General features: G+C 42.2%; 2 protein-coding genes across 3 annotated transcripts; both read right to left on the bottom strand.

Moving 5' to 3' along the window:
- Nucleotides 1-173: 173 nt before the first annotated feature.
- LOC112076114 (H-2 class II histocompatibility antigen, E-S beta chain-like) lies at nucleotides 174-2,857 on the bottom strand. Its single transcript, XM_024142998.2, is given in 6 exon segments — nucleotides 174-1,415; nucleotides 1,595-1,677; nucleotides 1,770-1,883; nucleotides 2,027-2,095; nucleotides 2,098-2,307; nucleotides 2,641-2,857. Coding segments are annotated over 5 exon segments (573 nt in total). The 5' UTR covers nucleotides 2,765-2,857; the 3' UTR covers nucleotides 174-1,415; nucleotides 1,595-1,621.
- A 3,343-nt stretch (nucleotides 2,858-6,200) lies between these two features.
- On the bottom strand, nucleotides 6,201-7,618 carry LOC112076121 (H-2 class II histocompatibility antigen, A-K alpha chain-like). 2 transcript variants are annotated; one of them, XM_070441201.1, is made up of 3 exons: nucleotides 7,346-7,618; nucleotides 6,927-7,200; nucleotides 6,201-6,738 (listed from the first exon to the last, which is right to left on the bottom strand). In XM_070441201.1, exons 2-3 carry the CDS (start codon nucleotides 7,198-7,200, stop codon nucleotides 6,608-6,610), a joined length of 405 nt encoding a protein of 134 aa, XP_070297302.1. In that variant the 5' UTR covers nucleotides 7,346-7,618; the 3' UTR covers nucleotides 6,201-6,607. The 2 variants fall into 2 exon arrangements, with proteins under 2 accessions (XP_070297302.1, XP_070297303.1); XM_070441202.1 differs by having other exon boundaries at nucleotides 7,353-7,618.
- Nucleotides 7,619-15,568: the final 7,950 nt, after the last annotated feature.

Here is a 15,568-nt window from a genome sequence, read left to right as displayed (position 1 = left end):
ATTAAATGATGCAGTCATACAATCTGTGTCTGCTCGGAATGGAAAAAGTTGCATTGATATAGTATTTTTTGAAATATACATTTTACTTTCAAATTGTCTTCCAACTTGTATGTCATCTTTTTTTGCAGTCACGCTTTGTAGATGAGCATTCTCACAACGTCTGAGCTGTAGAAAGGATCAGAAACCACATGAATAAGATACAGCAATCTTATGGAGCAATCTATGACTGCAAAAAAAAAGATGACCTGGAACGCAAACCAATCTCTGGCACGGAGTGTCTGCTGGTGCTAGACTTCTGTGTCCTAGCCTCCTTTCCTGTGACCTAGCCTAACCTCTTTTCCTATGTCCAGCCTAGCCTCCTTTCCTGTGTCCTAGTCTAGCCTCCTTTCCTGTGTCTTAGCCTCCTTTCCTTGATTCCCCCTGATCTGAAAGCAAAGGATGAGTGAAAACAATATGGAGGATGTTTACTTTCAAATGGCTTTCATTATTTATGTTTTTGCATAAGTGTCCATGAAGGAAGGGAAAGCATGAGAGGAAGTAATTTGACTTATAGCCTTTCACTAATATAGACATTTATAAACTGGGTAGTTTGGCTTCTGGATGCTGATTGGCTGAAAGACGTGGAATATCAGACAGTATGGTTGCTTTCCACTGCTTAGACGTTGCATGAATCAACCAACGGTTGCATGCCACGTCATCGACTGTCAACTGTGTCCATCGACTTGTGTCATCGACTGACAGATTGCTATAACATATGTGGTTAGCTGAAAGGTAAAATACCTATCTAGGTGTTGTAAGATCTGGCAGCGTCTAAGCAGTGGAACGTGACCTGAACTACGGGTATAATGCAACATTTCTTGTTTACAGTAATATTTATGTTGGTAACTTGTTTATAATAACAATAAGGCACCTTGGAGGTTTGTGGTATATGGCCAATGTGTCACTGCTAAGGGCTGTATCCAGGCACTCAGCGTTGTGTCGTACAAAAGAACAGCCCGTTGGCATGGTATATTGGCCGTATACCACACCTCCTTGGACCTTATTGGTTAAATATAGCCTACCCCTTGCGAATCTATCAACAAATACCCAAACAAATGAAAACTGCTAAATAAAACTATTTTAATAAAAGACAAAGCCAAGTTATCAATAACATCAGTTGCCAATAGAAACAAGAATTAGAATCAAAACCTAAGAAAGAACAATTCCATAAACCAATCTTGTTTGTCACATCTGAAAATACCTTACAAAATCATATCATAGATCTAACGTCTCAGACGCACAGGATGTGGACATAGATTTGATCAAGTTGGCCACTCGGTGGTAAACTGTTGATCTGAATGCCGTGATTCTGATCCCCATAGAAGGGTCTTGGGAGTTTCTGGCTGCAACCTCTCCTCTCCTCCAATGCAAAAGGCCTGGGAGACAGAGAAGACATTATGCTTGGAATGATTAAGTGGTAGTCTGGGTACCAGTCTTTTTAGCTGACATTCCACTACTTGACCTCCTTGACATATGGCACGGAAAAGGCAACAGGGAGTGGAATGTTAGCTAAAAAGACCTAACCCACTTAATTAGTCTGGGTACCAATCACAACCTTCAGAAGGCAGACTGGTGTGAACCACTAGATGGTGCCATAACTTTCTAGCAGCGCCATGGTCGGCACCAACACTCGTCCTTCTGAAAAGAACGAAAAAGATAAAGTTGCATTTCAAATTTGGACTTGAAAAGTATTTGGTTGTTTTGACATAGAATAGCCTGTGTCTCCTCACCAGTAGATTTCTTCCTGTAGTAGATCAGTCCAGCTGCTATAAAGACCACCCCCAGCAGCAGCCCACAGGCCCCGATCACCATCTTATTCCTCTCAGGACCAGGCATGGAGGGGTCTGTAATTACACAAACAATTAAGACATACATCTTATAATAAATAGACTTATAAACCTCCCTCCCAAGCACTCGTATCTCATTCAGACACTCCAAGTCCACACACACACACACACTTACCCCAGTCATACACACACACACTTACCCCAGTCATACAGTTTGGGCTCAGTGAGGCTGAAGTGCTCCACCATACAGGTGATTCTCTCTCCAGTGTGGGTGTGTACTCCAGGTGCGAGTGGATCTGGTAGGTCCAATCCCCATTGACCAGCTCCTCTGTGGAAGTCACATTTGAGGTCACTTCCTGTCCGTCCCTCAGCCACGTCACTCTGATGGGTTTGGGGTAGAAGTCGTAGGCGCTGCACACGAGCATGGCCAGGTGTCTGGTACTGAACGGCTCTACTGACCTCAGCCTGATGTAGGGCTCAACTGGAGAGAGAAGAACATACTGGGCTCTTCAGGCTCACCTCATGCTCTTTTCATGACGTTCATCTATCTCATCTAGTATGTACTCCTCCTTATCACTACCATCGAGTATGTACTCCTCCTTATCACTACCATCTAGTATGTACTCCTCCTTATCACTACCATCTAGTATGTACTCCTCCTTATCACTACCATCTAGTATGTACTCCTCCTTATCACTACTCTAGTATGTACTCCTCCTTATCACTACCATCTAGTATGTACTCCTCCTATCACTACCATCTAGTATGTACTCCTCCTTATCACTTACCATTGAGTATGTACTCATACACTCACCTGCCTTATCTAGTAAGTACCCATACACCACAGGAACGTTGCTGCTGCAGTATTTCTTCATTTCTTCTCTCCTCGCGGCCAGAAAAGCAGGGCCTTTGCAGGCCGTTTCAGTGAAGTTCTTCATCCATTGTGTGTAGACTGTACATTTCTCTGTTGTGCTGTTGTATTGTCCCAGTAACTTCTTGTTGCCGTAGACCTGCAGCAGAAACTTAATATCACGGGGATCCTCAGAGCTGAACCGACACCTATCTCAAAGCGTCAAAATAGCCATCTGTCAAATAAACAGTCACAAACAGATGATATCTGGAGGTCTCGTTTCTCTTCTTTCATAATATCATCTGATCAACAAACCAGAGAAAACAAATACATTCTGTGGATTTCACTCTTTACGTATCTTTGTCTATAGAAATATAAGATGGGATAATTATTTATCAAAATACACACATGTTTAGTGCACGATTACAAGAACACAGAGGATGACACACTTTGGCCACTATATACTTAAAACAAGGGTGAAATTGTGTGTAGATATTGGGGGGTGGGGGGGGCAGCAGACAGGGTCCAGGGGTCCTCCCCTGCAATGTTTTTGAACATTTTAAAATGCATTTCCTGCGATTCTACACAGCTTGACATGACTTATTATGCCTCTCTTGAGGGTTATTTTGAGGATATATGAGGAGGGTATTTTGAAAACACAGTATAAGTGGAAAGTTGAAGGCCCTCCCCCCCCAAAGAAAAAAATGTATATCATTTTTAGGGATAACAAATTTGGGGGGAAATAGCTAAGAGAAAAATGTGCAGGTTTATACTGCTATTCTACACATTTTGTCATGAATCAGAGACAATTTTGAAGTTTGACAGGTAATTTCTTGCAATTCTACACATTTTGGGCAGAGAAAAAAATGCTCTTTTATAGCTCATCTCATGCTATTCTTCAGATTTTTTCCCTTCAGTTTTAAAGCAGGTTTCCTGCTACTCTACACATTTTGACATGAGACTGAGAGAAAATGTTGCTATTTTATAGTAACTGTCCAGTGAAAATCTCACTTTTAAAAGTAAATATTCTGTTAACTCATACTGTTAACTCGTATTTGTGGCCAAAGCATAAATTGGAGAAAAAAAAAAAAAACTCAAACAGACGGTTTAAAAATGCTTGCTATTTTCTCATAGACGATGATGTCATCCTCCYGAGGAGGAAAAAAACTGTATGGAAAACGATTTCACACTTATTGTAATTAATTATATATCATATTTCATAGAAATCTGGAAACACTGGACAGTTACTTTAAAAGTAAAATTTGGGCAAAACCCCCAGCAAAAACAGCTTTAAACTGTATAACTGATCAACCCACCATCATACCAGGTCATATAATGTTTAAAAAAAACAAAAAATGGATGAATAAGATATTTGGCTACAGAAATGCCATTTCTTACCAATCTCTACAGCTTCTGTCCAAAAACAAATCCTGTGAAATTATATCAATACATACTGGAGTTATTCCTAAAGAAAGAATGTACTTTTCACTCCATACATTTTCCCTGACACCCAAAATTATTAGTTACATTTTGAATGCTTAGCAGAACAGGAAAATGGTCCAATTCACGCACTTGTCAAGAGAACACGTGGCCTCTGATCTGTCAGACTCACTAAACACAAATGCGTAATTTGTAAATGATGTCCGAGTGTTGGAGTGCGCACCTGGATATCTGTACATGTTATGGTGCCGTCTGCTTTGCATAATATAAGGAATTTGAAATGATTTATACTTTTACTTTTGATATAAGCATATTTTAGAAATTACATTTACCTTGTTAAGTATAATCAGAACCAAATACTTTTAGACTTTTACTGAAGTAGTATTTTACTAGGTGACTTTCACTTTTACTTGAGTAACTTTTTATTAAAAAGGTATCTATATTTTTACTCATGTATCACAATTGGGTACTTTTTCCACCACTGGACTTCAATCACTTCAGTCTCTCTGTACAGAGACCATAAACAACAGGATTCATGTTGACTATCTCACCACTACAAGTGTCTATAATGGCAGTCATTTTGCAAAGCTCAAGACGATAACTGAGACTTTGGACTGACTTTGTGTATCTTGATCAATTCAAAGTCATTCTGTGGTTCCTGTCAAACCTGCACATCTATAGGACAGGATCAATTCAAAGTCATTCTGTGGTTCCTGTCAAACCTGCACATCTATAGGACAGGATCAATTCAAAGTCATTCTGTGGTTCCTGTCAAACCTGCACACATCTATAGGACAGGAGCAGATTTTTACTTACCTACTCCAGACAGAGAGGGAAGAGAAGCAATAGGTGGATGGACGAGAGATTCAGTACATACATTTACTTCTCAGAGCGAGAACAGAGTTCGATACCCTCTTCTGTGTCTCTATGTGGTTATTGTTGGCCTGTGTCTATAACAGAACAGAATGAGGAATCAGGTTGGATGGACCAATGTCAGTCCAGTAGCGAACAGCTCTAAAGTCTTTCAGGAAGTCATTTGTTATAATATTGCTATGCTCTCTCTTGCTAAGCATATCACAAAGCACTGCAATTCATGTGATGTGCAATTACATTACCAGCTAAAATATTGCAATCAAATTACAGATTCTTTTGAAAAACTAGATTACTTCTTGAATTACTTTTAAATTCAGAAAGGATGTTTGTGAAAAATACATTGACACTTTGTTTTCTCAATTTCATTCAATTCAGCGTTGAAAAATTGCGCAAGTTTAAGTTTGTCCTCCTGGCGAGTTTGACCACAGTCAGAGACCACTATGACACACCAAATGTGTTGGATGGATCCTTTGTCTTTTCTAATGCCTCTTTAAAAGGGAAAGTATTACAAAAGTAACTGAACGTAATCTGTTAGTTTGGGTAATTCAAAAGTTACGCTACGGATTACAATTTGACACTTAACTAGTAACCGATTACATTTAAGAAGTAACTCCCAACCCTGTTTATGATTATTGATTTGACACCAGGCAAAGTCCCATACCAATTATTGCATACATAAACTCTTATTCCGGTCACTGTGTGTAAATATTACCAACCTACTACTTTACAGTCTTGTTTGGGTTTCTATGGTATTGGTCCCACAATAGCTCAGACATGCTCTCCCATTCTCACTCACTTCTCACAGTTTCAGTACATTGTATAAATACTTCATACTTCCTCCTATTTACCACACAACTGATAGTTAGTATTAAATGGTGAAATGACATTCAAGTTTGTGATCTACAATTGATGACGGAGGGGGAATTACCCACTTGCAGTGTACAATGTAGACGGGAACAATTAATGAATGCGATCCATTCATGTGTCTATTATTGTAAAACGTCTCAGGTTGGGTGCATATTTATGATACCTTTGATTGTTCCGAAAAATATGTAAATTTTTATTGACAGGAAAAAAATTGAACTGTTACAGAGTAGTTAATAATATTATTTGCACTGGCGTACTACACACCCCCCACCTCTGGGGCCTCAACCCCCCCTCCAAAAGAAAAGGTGGGGACCCCCTGGAGGTCAGCCCCCCCCCCTCCCCAGATAACATATGAACATGTCATAAGCCATGGCAAAAATGTTTAAAATGACAGGAAATTAGCTGCTAAACTTCAACATTTTCTCTCAAAATGTGTAGAATAGCAGGAAATGTGCTTAAAAATGCACATTTCTCTCTGTCCCATGGCAATATGTGTAGAATTGCAGGAAATTAGCTTTAAAACAGCAACATTTTCTCTCAGCCTCATGGCAAGATGTGTAAAATAGCATGAGATTAGTTATAAAACTGCATATTTTTCTTTGCCCCATGGCAAAATGTGTAAAATTGTACAAAGTTAACGGTTTCCCCCCTCAACAAAAAATATGAAACTGCGGTATGCCACTAATTCTTTGTCCCATTGTTTACCTACAACTGCAAAAGAGGATTTTTTAAATTTCATATATGTCACAATTCAGTTGAACTGTTGTCCTTTGACGTACAGGAATGTTCCGGTAGCCACTCCCAACAGTCCCAGCGTCAGGCCCACTCCACAGAATACAGCAGGACCAGCACTGGACCCACTCACCTCACATACCTTATACTCTGGGGGACAAGAGGAGAGCGGTGCCATCAAATCATTGAAGAAATACATCTTTCAACTATTATATATTACAGTGGCAATAGTTCATGAGGAAACATTACCCTGAGTTTCAGATTTTCTTATATCTGAGCGGCTTCTAAAGACCCAAGATAATTTAATAAATACCCTATTTAGAGAAACAGTTTCTCACCCCAGAACCTGGTTTTGGGGTCCTCCAAGGCTGTGTGCTCCACAGTGCAGGCATAGACATCCCCCTCCTGTGGTGTGAAACTCAGGCTGGAGAGCTGGTGGAACGTTCCATCTTCATTAGGATAGTACCGACTGAGAGACGCTCCCTCAGTCACCTCCAGGCCATTCTTGGTCCAGTTGACTTTGACAGGCGGGGGGTAGAAATGATTGGCAAAGCAGATAAGGGTGTTCTCCACTCTCCTCATCCCTGGGGTAGATGGTGCTCTCAGGGGCATCTTGGGGGGGGGGGGGGGGTACAACCACTAGCTTTAAAAATCAATCTCTCACTGTAATACATAGGCATTTTTGTCACTTATTATTTCACCAAAAATGTCACTTCATCTTCGTTTTAATTATTGTCAAAAAGTTGATTTGCTCTACCTTTTACCTCAGGTGGACCCTTTTCTTCTAATATCCAAAGAGCCAAGGCATCCCGACACAATCGTCTGCCTTTAACGGCATTCTTGTAGGAAGTTACGGACAGTAGAGCTTGGAATGGCCCCAGGACTCAGGCAATGTCCAAACTTCCTGTCACTCTGGAAGTCAGCATATATCACTTCTCCCCATCCACCTGAAGCGCTGCCTCCGCTCCACCTTTGTCTTCTCAAGACAGCCCAGCACATAGACGGTCTCATGGGAACTGGAACCCAAACAGATAACATACTCGTTCAGTTGAGTGATAATACACCAAATCATTAACATCAGCTTCAATCTTTACAAAGTGATTGAACCAAATACTGGTTCAAAGTCTATTTTAAACCGTTACCACACTTCATATACCCAGTACCTTGAATAAATTAATATGACCCTAGCCCTAATTAAATTGCTTTAAAATCACTAAAAGACTTACTTTCTGCCGAAGTGCAGACGACCGCAGTGAGAACGACGATAGCCACACAGAAGTTCATCTCTCAGTTCGTGAGGTGCGGTAGAACTCTGCCGAGAACAAGGCACTGACAACTCGTGCTGGTCCTTCCTCTCGTTTACAGATACTACTGCTGAACATGCATTACCTAGACTTGAACCAATCAGAACATTTATTTCACTCTTACTGTATCCAGGAGGAAACAGTTTACAGACCAGAGCCTAATTTTATAAACTGGGCGGAGGATTCACGTTAAAAGGTAACACAGAAAGTGCTTACACACAAAATATTCTGATTTAAAACAGTACGTATGCACGTCCACGCCGGTTTCCCGTTATAAATCACAATCAACTCGAAATTTGGCGCACGTGAGCGAGGTTTGACTGCGTGACAACAAATCTCGACAGAAAAGCAATAAAAAGCAGCATTTCACCCAGTGTGAAATGGAAGTTCTTGTAGGGAGGTGAAGCAAGAAAATATATGGTTGGTGGACACATTGTGGGCATTACATGTGGCGGACGCTGTGAATGCTGCTGGCTCAGAAATGAAAAAGTGGTCCGACAAAAGTGGAGGCCAAAAAGTGCATAGCCTTACACAAAGTGTTTGTGCCACGGGCGGCGGAAGGAAAGGGGACACCGGAACTCAACCCCCTTGATGAGCGACTTGCCAGTATTATAGGGGAATCCCTCCCGAGTAGTGACGGAGGGGGACACGGACATGCAAGACGCACCGGATGARCCAGGTATGTAAATAGTATTCACACGTTTAAAAATAATGAACCAGACGCATTCAAGTTGTTTAAACATTTACTCATTCTATTGTTTTTAGTCGCTGCGTGTTCCAGCGGGGTTGGTGGCGCTGCGGCACGGGAGCTGAGTGTTCCAGCGGGGTCGGTGGTGCTGCTGAGCAGGAGCTGAGTGCGCCCAGCCCCGGCGTCTCCACTGCACCTTGTGCGTCCCAACCCTCCAGCGGCCGTGTCCTCACAGATGCAGTCCTGCAAACGCAGAGACACCAACGCTATTAACGAGGTTGCCAAGGAGTTGAAGTGCAGGCACGGCTTGGTTTCTGCAGGTGCTTCTCTATAAAGCTGGGCCCACTACAGCACAGAGATCCAAGAGAACAGCGCTTGGTAATCGGAACCAGCTCATAAGCTACTCCTTATCATTGGCCAGTAGATCTTGCTGTTCACTGAAAAGTCGCTCTCCGAATTCTTCCATTCGCCAAATCTTCCAACAGTGCCAAAGCAGCCATTACGCGTCATTACGCATTGTAATTGCATGCGTTTTAATACCCATCCATTTGATTGTCAAAGCTACCCAATTGCATAACACCTTCAGGTGTGGTAATTACCCTGATTGTAACTGACAATGATAGGGCCATTATCACATGGATAGTTCTGCGCAACGAACATGTGATACCCGTATCTGCCCGACTGAGGCATCGTAAACGGTATCAGTTTAAACATAATTTGGCCTGTTCACCTTATTATTTATTAGAATACATTTCATAACATGCATGTGTAACAGTATAACTTACCGCGTCCCCTCGCCCCGGGCGCGAACCAGGGACCCTCTGCACACATCAACAACGGTCGCCATCGTTACCCATCGCTCCACAAAGGCCGCGGCCCTTGCAGAGCAAGGGGAACCACTACTTCTAGGTTTCAGAGGAAGTGACGTAACTGATTGAAACGCTATTAGCGCGTACCCGCTAACTAGCTAGCCATTTCACATCCGTTACACATGTATTGTTTAATAATTACAGATCCAATTAAATATGATTCCCGATTAAACTGGACAACATGAGGGGTTCTTTGCAAAAAGATATCTCCGTTTGTATTTATCCTAAATCATGTTTTTTTGTGTGTGTGAACTCCAGGGAACTCATATCATGAGGTAATATTTCGATTTATTTTAGACAATGGTATTAATTTCAAAGCGTTTCTTGAGTTTCATCCTTCTGCCATCGGAGTCGCAGTTTCTCATTTCTCTAGTTGTGGTTGTGTGCATGTGGCAAAGGTCCATGGAGGACCGCACATCTCCGGCAAGTTTGTTAGAAATGACATATCGCCACCTTTTGTGCCTAGCAAGTTATAAATGAGGCCGCCTGGAGAACTCCTCTGGTGAATAAGCATGATTTTAAGCAAAAGCACAAGGGTGTGTGGCCTATGCAATACACCACGGCTAACAGCTGTCTTATGCGGACGCAAGAGCCGATGCCTGTATACAGCTTAGCCGTGGTTATATTGCCATATACCACAACCACCCAAGGTGCCTTATTGCTATTATAAACTGGTAACCAACATAACCCGAGCAGTTAAAAATACATGTTGTATCAACCAGTGATATGTCTGATTACCAAGCATGCTTGTCAGCCAATCAGCATCGATTAACCACAGTTTATAATCTCTGTTTAAACACTTTATACACCAGGAGGCACTGTCACACCACCCCTACTGTAGTTTTATGTTAGAAGCAGATTAAATCCAGTCTTCTGCTATGGCTTTTTGATAACCCTTTGAAATCTTTTTTTTCCTGCCCAGTCAAGAATGTTCATCCTCAAGCATGTCTGTGAATGATCAACACAGTTCAACTAGAATGAACATAACAGATCTAGCACAAGAACACAAAGCATAAATCCAGTTACATACATAATCTGTGTCTCTCTGGGTAGCTCGGTGTATCTTTCTACGCAAACTGTCATTGATAACTTAAACCTTGTCTGTGTCTTAGTACAATCTCAATGTGTACTTCACTTATATCCATTGTACAATGGCGTTCTGAAGTCTTGTGGGATCATACCTGGCAGCATCGTACTTGTGTTATATAAGGAGTTGACATATTACTTGAGGCTTGGCATCGCATTGTAGCGCCAGTAGGGGTTGAATATAGGCATAGTCTCTGATTTGCTATACAATAGAGCTCCATAGCTCAGATGGTTAGAGCCTGCTTGTAAACCAGGGTGCGCGAGTTAATTCTCGCTGGGCCTGACATATTTTGGCCAGCTGAGATTTGTTGACCCTGAGGCAGTTACACCTGTTGTCACACAGCAGAGCAGCCATGTACTGTTGCTCTCTAGTTTAGCCAGTCAATAACTAACAGCTAACTACTCCATGCCCCAGAAAACACATTAGGAAGTCTTTCTACCATCTCCCTGTCTTGCGCAAAATGACAATAGAAGAACAGCGGCCTAAAGAGAAAGGTCACTTGTTAAAGCTTCAAATCTCCTATACAATGCAGGCTGAGTACAGAGTGATTTACAGAAGTTGCCAGCAATGTTGTTCAGTAAGGATGATTAAGTATTTTGTTTTTTTAATACATTAACAGTACAAATATGGTTGCAGTGTTATCTAACAGAGCGCAGATAAAACAGTAGCAACACTATCATCATACAGCAACATGGACAAAACAGAAATATGATTCAGATCAGATCAAGGAGCAATCATAGGAAGTGATCAGATTGTTTCACTACATTGGTTTTGCCTGTAGACAGAGCCAATCAGATCTGTGTAAGCGTAGCCAGGTCAAAGTCTGTGTAGACATCCCCATCAAGCGTACAGCCAGATTGGAGTGATAGTCTCTCACACTAGAGGCACTTCGCCTGTTGGTCGAAGGGGGCCAAGGATACCATTGTTCCCTCTCTCTGTAACAGTCCTGTGTCCCTCTCCTGAGCAGTCTGACACCTCTCTAGACATGTTCCGCATTAATGGTCAATTCCGTCCCAGCCAGGATAGACCTTGGCTGAATCCGATCGTCCGCAGCAGGCCTTGCGGTCAGGGTACAATCAGTGCTTGGGAGCGCCAGGTAACCGTGATCGGCGTCAGGGGAGCAGGCGCAGGAAGAGAACTCCTCAGATGACGTGAACTCAGCTTGTCTTGGGCAGTGTAGTCGCCTGACACAAGGTCATAAGCCAGAGTGAGTGTGTAGTTGCCTGACACATGACACAAGGCATAGGATGCAGAGTGATGTGTAGTTCACCTGACACAATGGACAACATAGCATAATGCAGATGTGATGTGTAGTCACCCGGACCAATGACACATAGCATAATGGCAGGTGGTGTGTAAATTCACTGACACATGTTGAACATAGCACTAATGCAGAGTGAGTGTCGTAGTTCACTGACACATGAACATAGCATAATGCAGAGTGAGTGTGTCATTACCTGACACATGGCACACATAGGCATAATGGCAGAGTGAGTGTGTAGTTCACCTGCACATGATACATAGATAATGCAGAGTGAGTTGTAGTCACCTACACATGCATAAAGACAAACAGCTCATAGAGTGCCATTAAACATGTGTGTGTCAGTTACTCACAGGAGTCCAGAAGTGGTCGAGTATTTCTTGGCTGCTTCAGGGGGAGGGCATCAATGCTGTAGTCTGAACACAGCAGAGCTCAAAAGGTCAAACTTCAGGCAATCAGAGAAGTGCTCAGAAAGAATCAGGTTCAGTGTAATACTATCAGAACGTAGCTTCCACAGCCTTCTGTTAATAATCCCAAAATGGGTATCTTTTCACTGTAAAACATCTTTCAAGAGAAACATTAGCCCAAAACATCTTTCACACGACAAAGTCCAGACCCACGCAAATGGGGTCTGTGATCTTCCAGGTAGAGTCCTTCCACTTGCAGAATCTGTTTCAGGTTTTCGCAGGTCCGGTTCTTTTTTCCGCTGGCAGCTCTCCCTTATCCTTGAATTTCTGTAGAGAAAAAGGGGAGAAGAGATTGAGGCGAAGACGAAGTGGAGGAAAGACAGTGTACATTTAAAGTGTTCCCTCAGTCTGCTCACCACAATTATCTAGGGTCTTTAAGGGCAGGGTTGGCTGCTGGTTCCGTGTGGCTGGACCTTAATCGCGTCAGAACCCCCCACTGCCTCCCCTCAGATCACCGCCTCCACTGCGTCACCTACAGGGTCAGTTAGCAGAACAAACGTTTAGATAGAGGCATGTTGATAAACAGTAGCATATCTCTGCATGTAATATAGATGTGACAACATCGAAATGCCACGAATAGGCTATTCTGCAACTTTGTTTGACAACTGAACCTTGGCCAGGGGACAGCGTCAGCTGTTACATAACTAGCTAAGATCAACAGTTTGACAACTTGCCTAGCAGCATTACAACCATTGTAATCTCCTGACTAAGTTTTTTAGTGATCTTTGGTTTTAGAAAAGCAAAAGAAGATTAGAGTTTGTTGACGCAGAACGTAGACATATTCTCACTGGACTGATCTGCAATACAGAATAAGCGAGTTAAAAAAGTGGTTGAAGTGAGTTTAAACGGGACTTCTAGTATGTGGACTGTTCTCTCTTCGCTAACTCAAGTCTAGGTCCAAAAAGCTTTTTAAACAGCTTCTACCCCCAATCCATAAGTACTCCTGAACAGCTATCAAAGGCTACCCAGACCCCTCTTTTACGCACTGTTGCGCTTACTCTGTTATTATACTATAGCACTTCACTCTACATGACATCATTGACATCGTAACTAACCGTGTGCCCCGCACATTGACCTGACCGTAACCCCCTGGTATCTGTATTGATATTTTATTTATTCTTTTGGTATTTTACTGCCTGTTAATTATTGTACTTGTTATTTTCACTTTTTTACTTAACTTCTTAAAGCATTCTGGTAAGTTAAGGTGTAAGTAATCATTTCACTGTAAGGTCGACTACCTGTGTAGTCGGCGCATGTTGACCAAAATCAATTTTGTTAACTATATTTTGTTTGTAATGGGAGCGGACGACCCTTACCACGACCAACCAAAATTTGTACGTGTATCATGCGTAAATAGATTGCAAAGTGTTAGAGTGTGCTGTCTAGTTCCTCTGCTTATGTAGTTAGCTTTCTAGCTAAGCTTAACTAAACTAGCTAGCTTGCTGGGAAACTGACTGTGTGTGCGGTTTTGCGATGGCGCTGAAATTTCTTTTCTGTGCTGTTGTTCCACTGGCATACAGCAGGAAGGTGGCGTGGTTTAGCAGTCTCTTCTTAACGTCGGAGCCGGCCAGGCTAGAAGCCAACACCAACGTCGTGTATACCAGTGGTGAGAGTTCGTTACCTGACGGCCCTTCACACCCGGGCTATGGTGGAGAAGCCATTTCTCTGTAATGAGTTTACGCAAAATAAAAACGCTAAATGTTCATAAACACATTTTCTATTCGTCATTGAAAATATTTTTTTATCGTAATCACTTCCGGTCAAAACTAATTTAAGGCCTTCTTTTAAGGTTTATGTGCAGACTAAACCTACTAGCTGTTTTTGTGCCGCCACCTTACTGTGGGCAGCCTACTATTCTGCATTGATTAATTCATTCGCAGGTGAAGAATTTCCATACCAACTAACCCATACACCCATTAAAAACCGTACCACCACCACAAAACCAATAGGAAACTGACAACTTTATGCCATAGAGTATACACCTGGGATATCAAACAACAACATTAGACAAACAGACTCTAGAATCCACAGCACGCTAATAGAACACCATTTTTTGTGGTTTTGGATAGATTGGGGCCACCTACACCCTGACCTAACCAAATAGGAGAAAAAAAGGCTCATCTAAGGTCAGCGTGTGACAACGATACTGTCTTTCATACTAGGTCCGAAAGACTTCCAGTTTGGTGTGGCGCCATTCGTCCAATTTTGGAAGCTGTTCAGAGCTCGGTTATTTTCTGTATACCAGGGAGCTAGTTTCTTATGACAAATGTTTTTAGTTTTAGAGGTCAACTGCATCAGGGTATTGCACAAGGTTAAATTGAGTTCCTCAGTTAGTGTTAATGGTTTTGTCCTCTGAGCAGTCCTTGGTAGGCAGAGGGATTCGAAGGCCATCAGGAATCTTTGGGTTGTCTGAGAATTTTTAGCACGACTTTTGAGCTCCTTGTTGGGTCTGAGCAGATTATTGTTTGCGATTTGCAACGTAATAAAATGTGGCCGAATCCAGGTTTGATAGAAAAACATTAAGGATCACACATTTATTCCATGGGAAAAACTATGTCCAGAGTATGACTTGGAGTGAGTAGTCCGAGCGAGACATTTGACAAAACCATGAGTCGATGATGGCTTCGAAGCCTTTGGAGGGGTCTGGACTTTTCATGTGAAATTAAATCACCAAAATTTGAATATTACGGCTTGACTAGGAAAGGTCCGATTAGGGATTCAGGAAGCTCAGTGAGGAACGCTGTTATGGCCAGAGTCACTGTAAACAGTAGCTATAAAAAGTGATTGGTAGCTGCATACATTTCATGACTAGAAAGCTCAACAAGATAAAACGTTTTTTTTTTTTTTTGTAAATTGAAATTTGCTATCGTAAATGTTAGCCAACACCTCCGCCTTTGCGGGATGCACGGTGGGATATGGTCACTAGGTAACCAGGAGTGAGGCCTCATTTAACACATAAATCACAGGCTTAAGCCATGTCAGTCAGGCCAATCACATCAAGATTATGATCAGTGATTCGTTTCATTGACTTAACGCTTTGACGTGAGGGATCTAACATAAGTAGCCCTATTTGAGATGGGAGGATCACCGGATCTCTGATAATGCAGATGAGGAGGTCGTTATTCATGAGATGCTAAGGGAACACCGCATGTTTATTGCCACCAGGTCGATGACACAGGGTCTCAATGGAGTAGCTGAAGCTGACTACACTGACTGCTAGTGGAAGACTCACTAGCTGGCGGCTTGGCTAACAGCCTGATCCCTGTTCCGGACCTATTTCATGTGGAGCTAGAGGAGTTAGAGC

Source organism: Salvelinus sp. IW2-2015, unplaced genomic scaffold, assembly GCF_002910315.2.
Source record: "Salvelinus sp. IW2-2015 unplaced genomic scaffold, ASM291031v2 Un_scaffold3585, whole genome shotgun sequence".
Lineage (NCBI taxonomy): Eukaryota > Metazoa > Chordata > Actinopteri > Salmoniformes > Salmonidae > Salvelinus > Salvelinus sp. IW2-2015.
The sequence above is the reverse complement of the archived record's forward strand: the minus strand, read 5'-3'. Positions and strand labels throughout refer to the sequence as shown.

What these genes read in the sequence shown, in the direction of transcription:
- LOC112076121 (XM_070441201.1), bottom strand. Translation starts at nt 7,200, where the DNA reads ATGCCCCTGAGAGCACCATCTACCCCAGGGATGAGGAGAGTGGAGAAC. An exon ending in CCCCAAAACCAGGTTCTGGG is followed by an intron (nt 6,739 to 6,926) that starts GTGAGAAACTGT and finishes CTTGTCCCCCAG; the next exon opens with AGTATAAGGTATGTGAGGTG.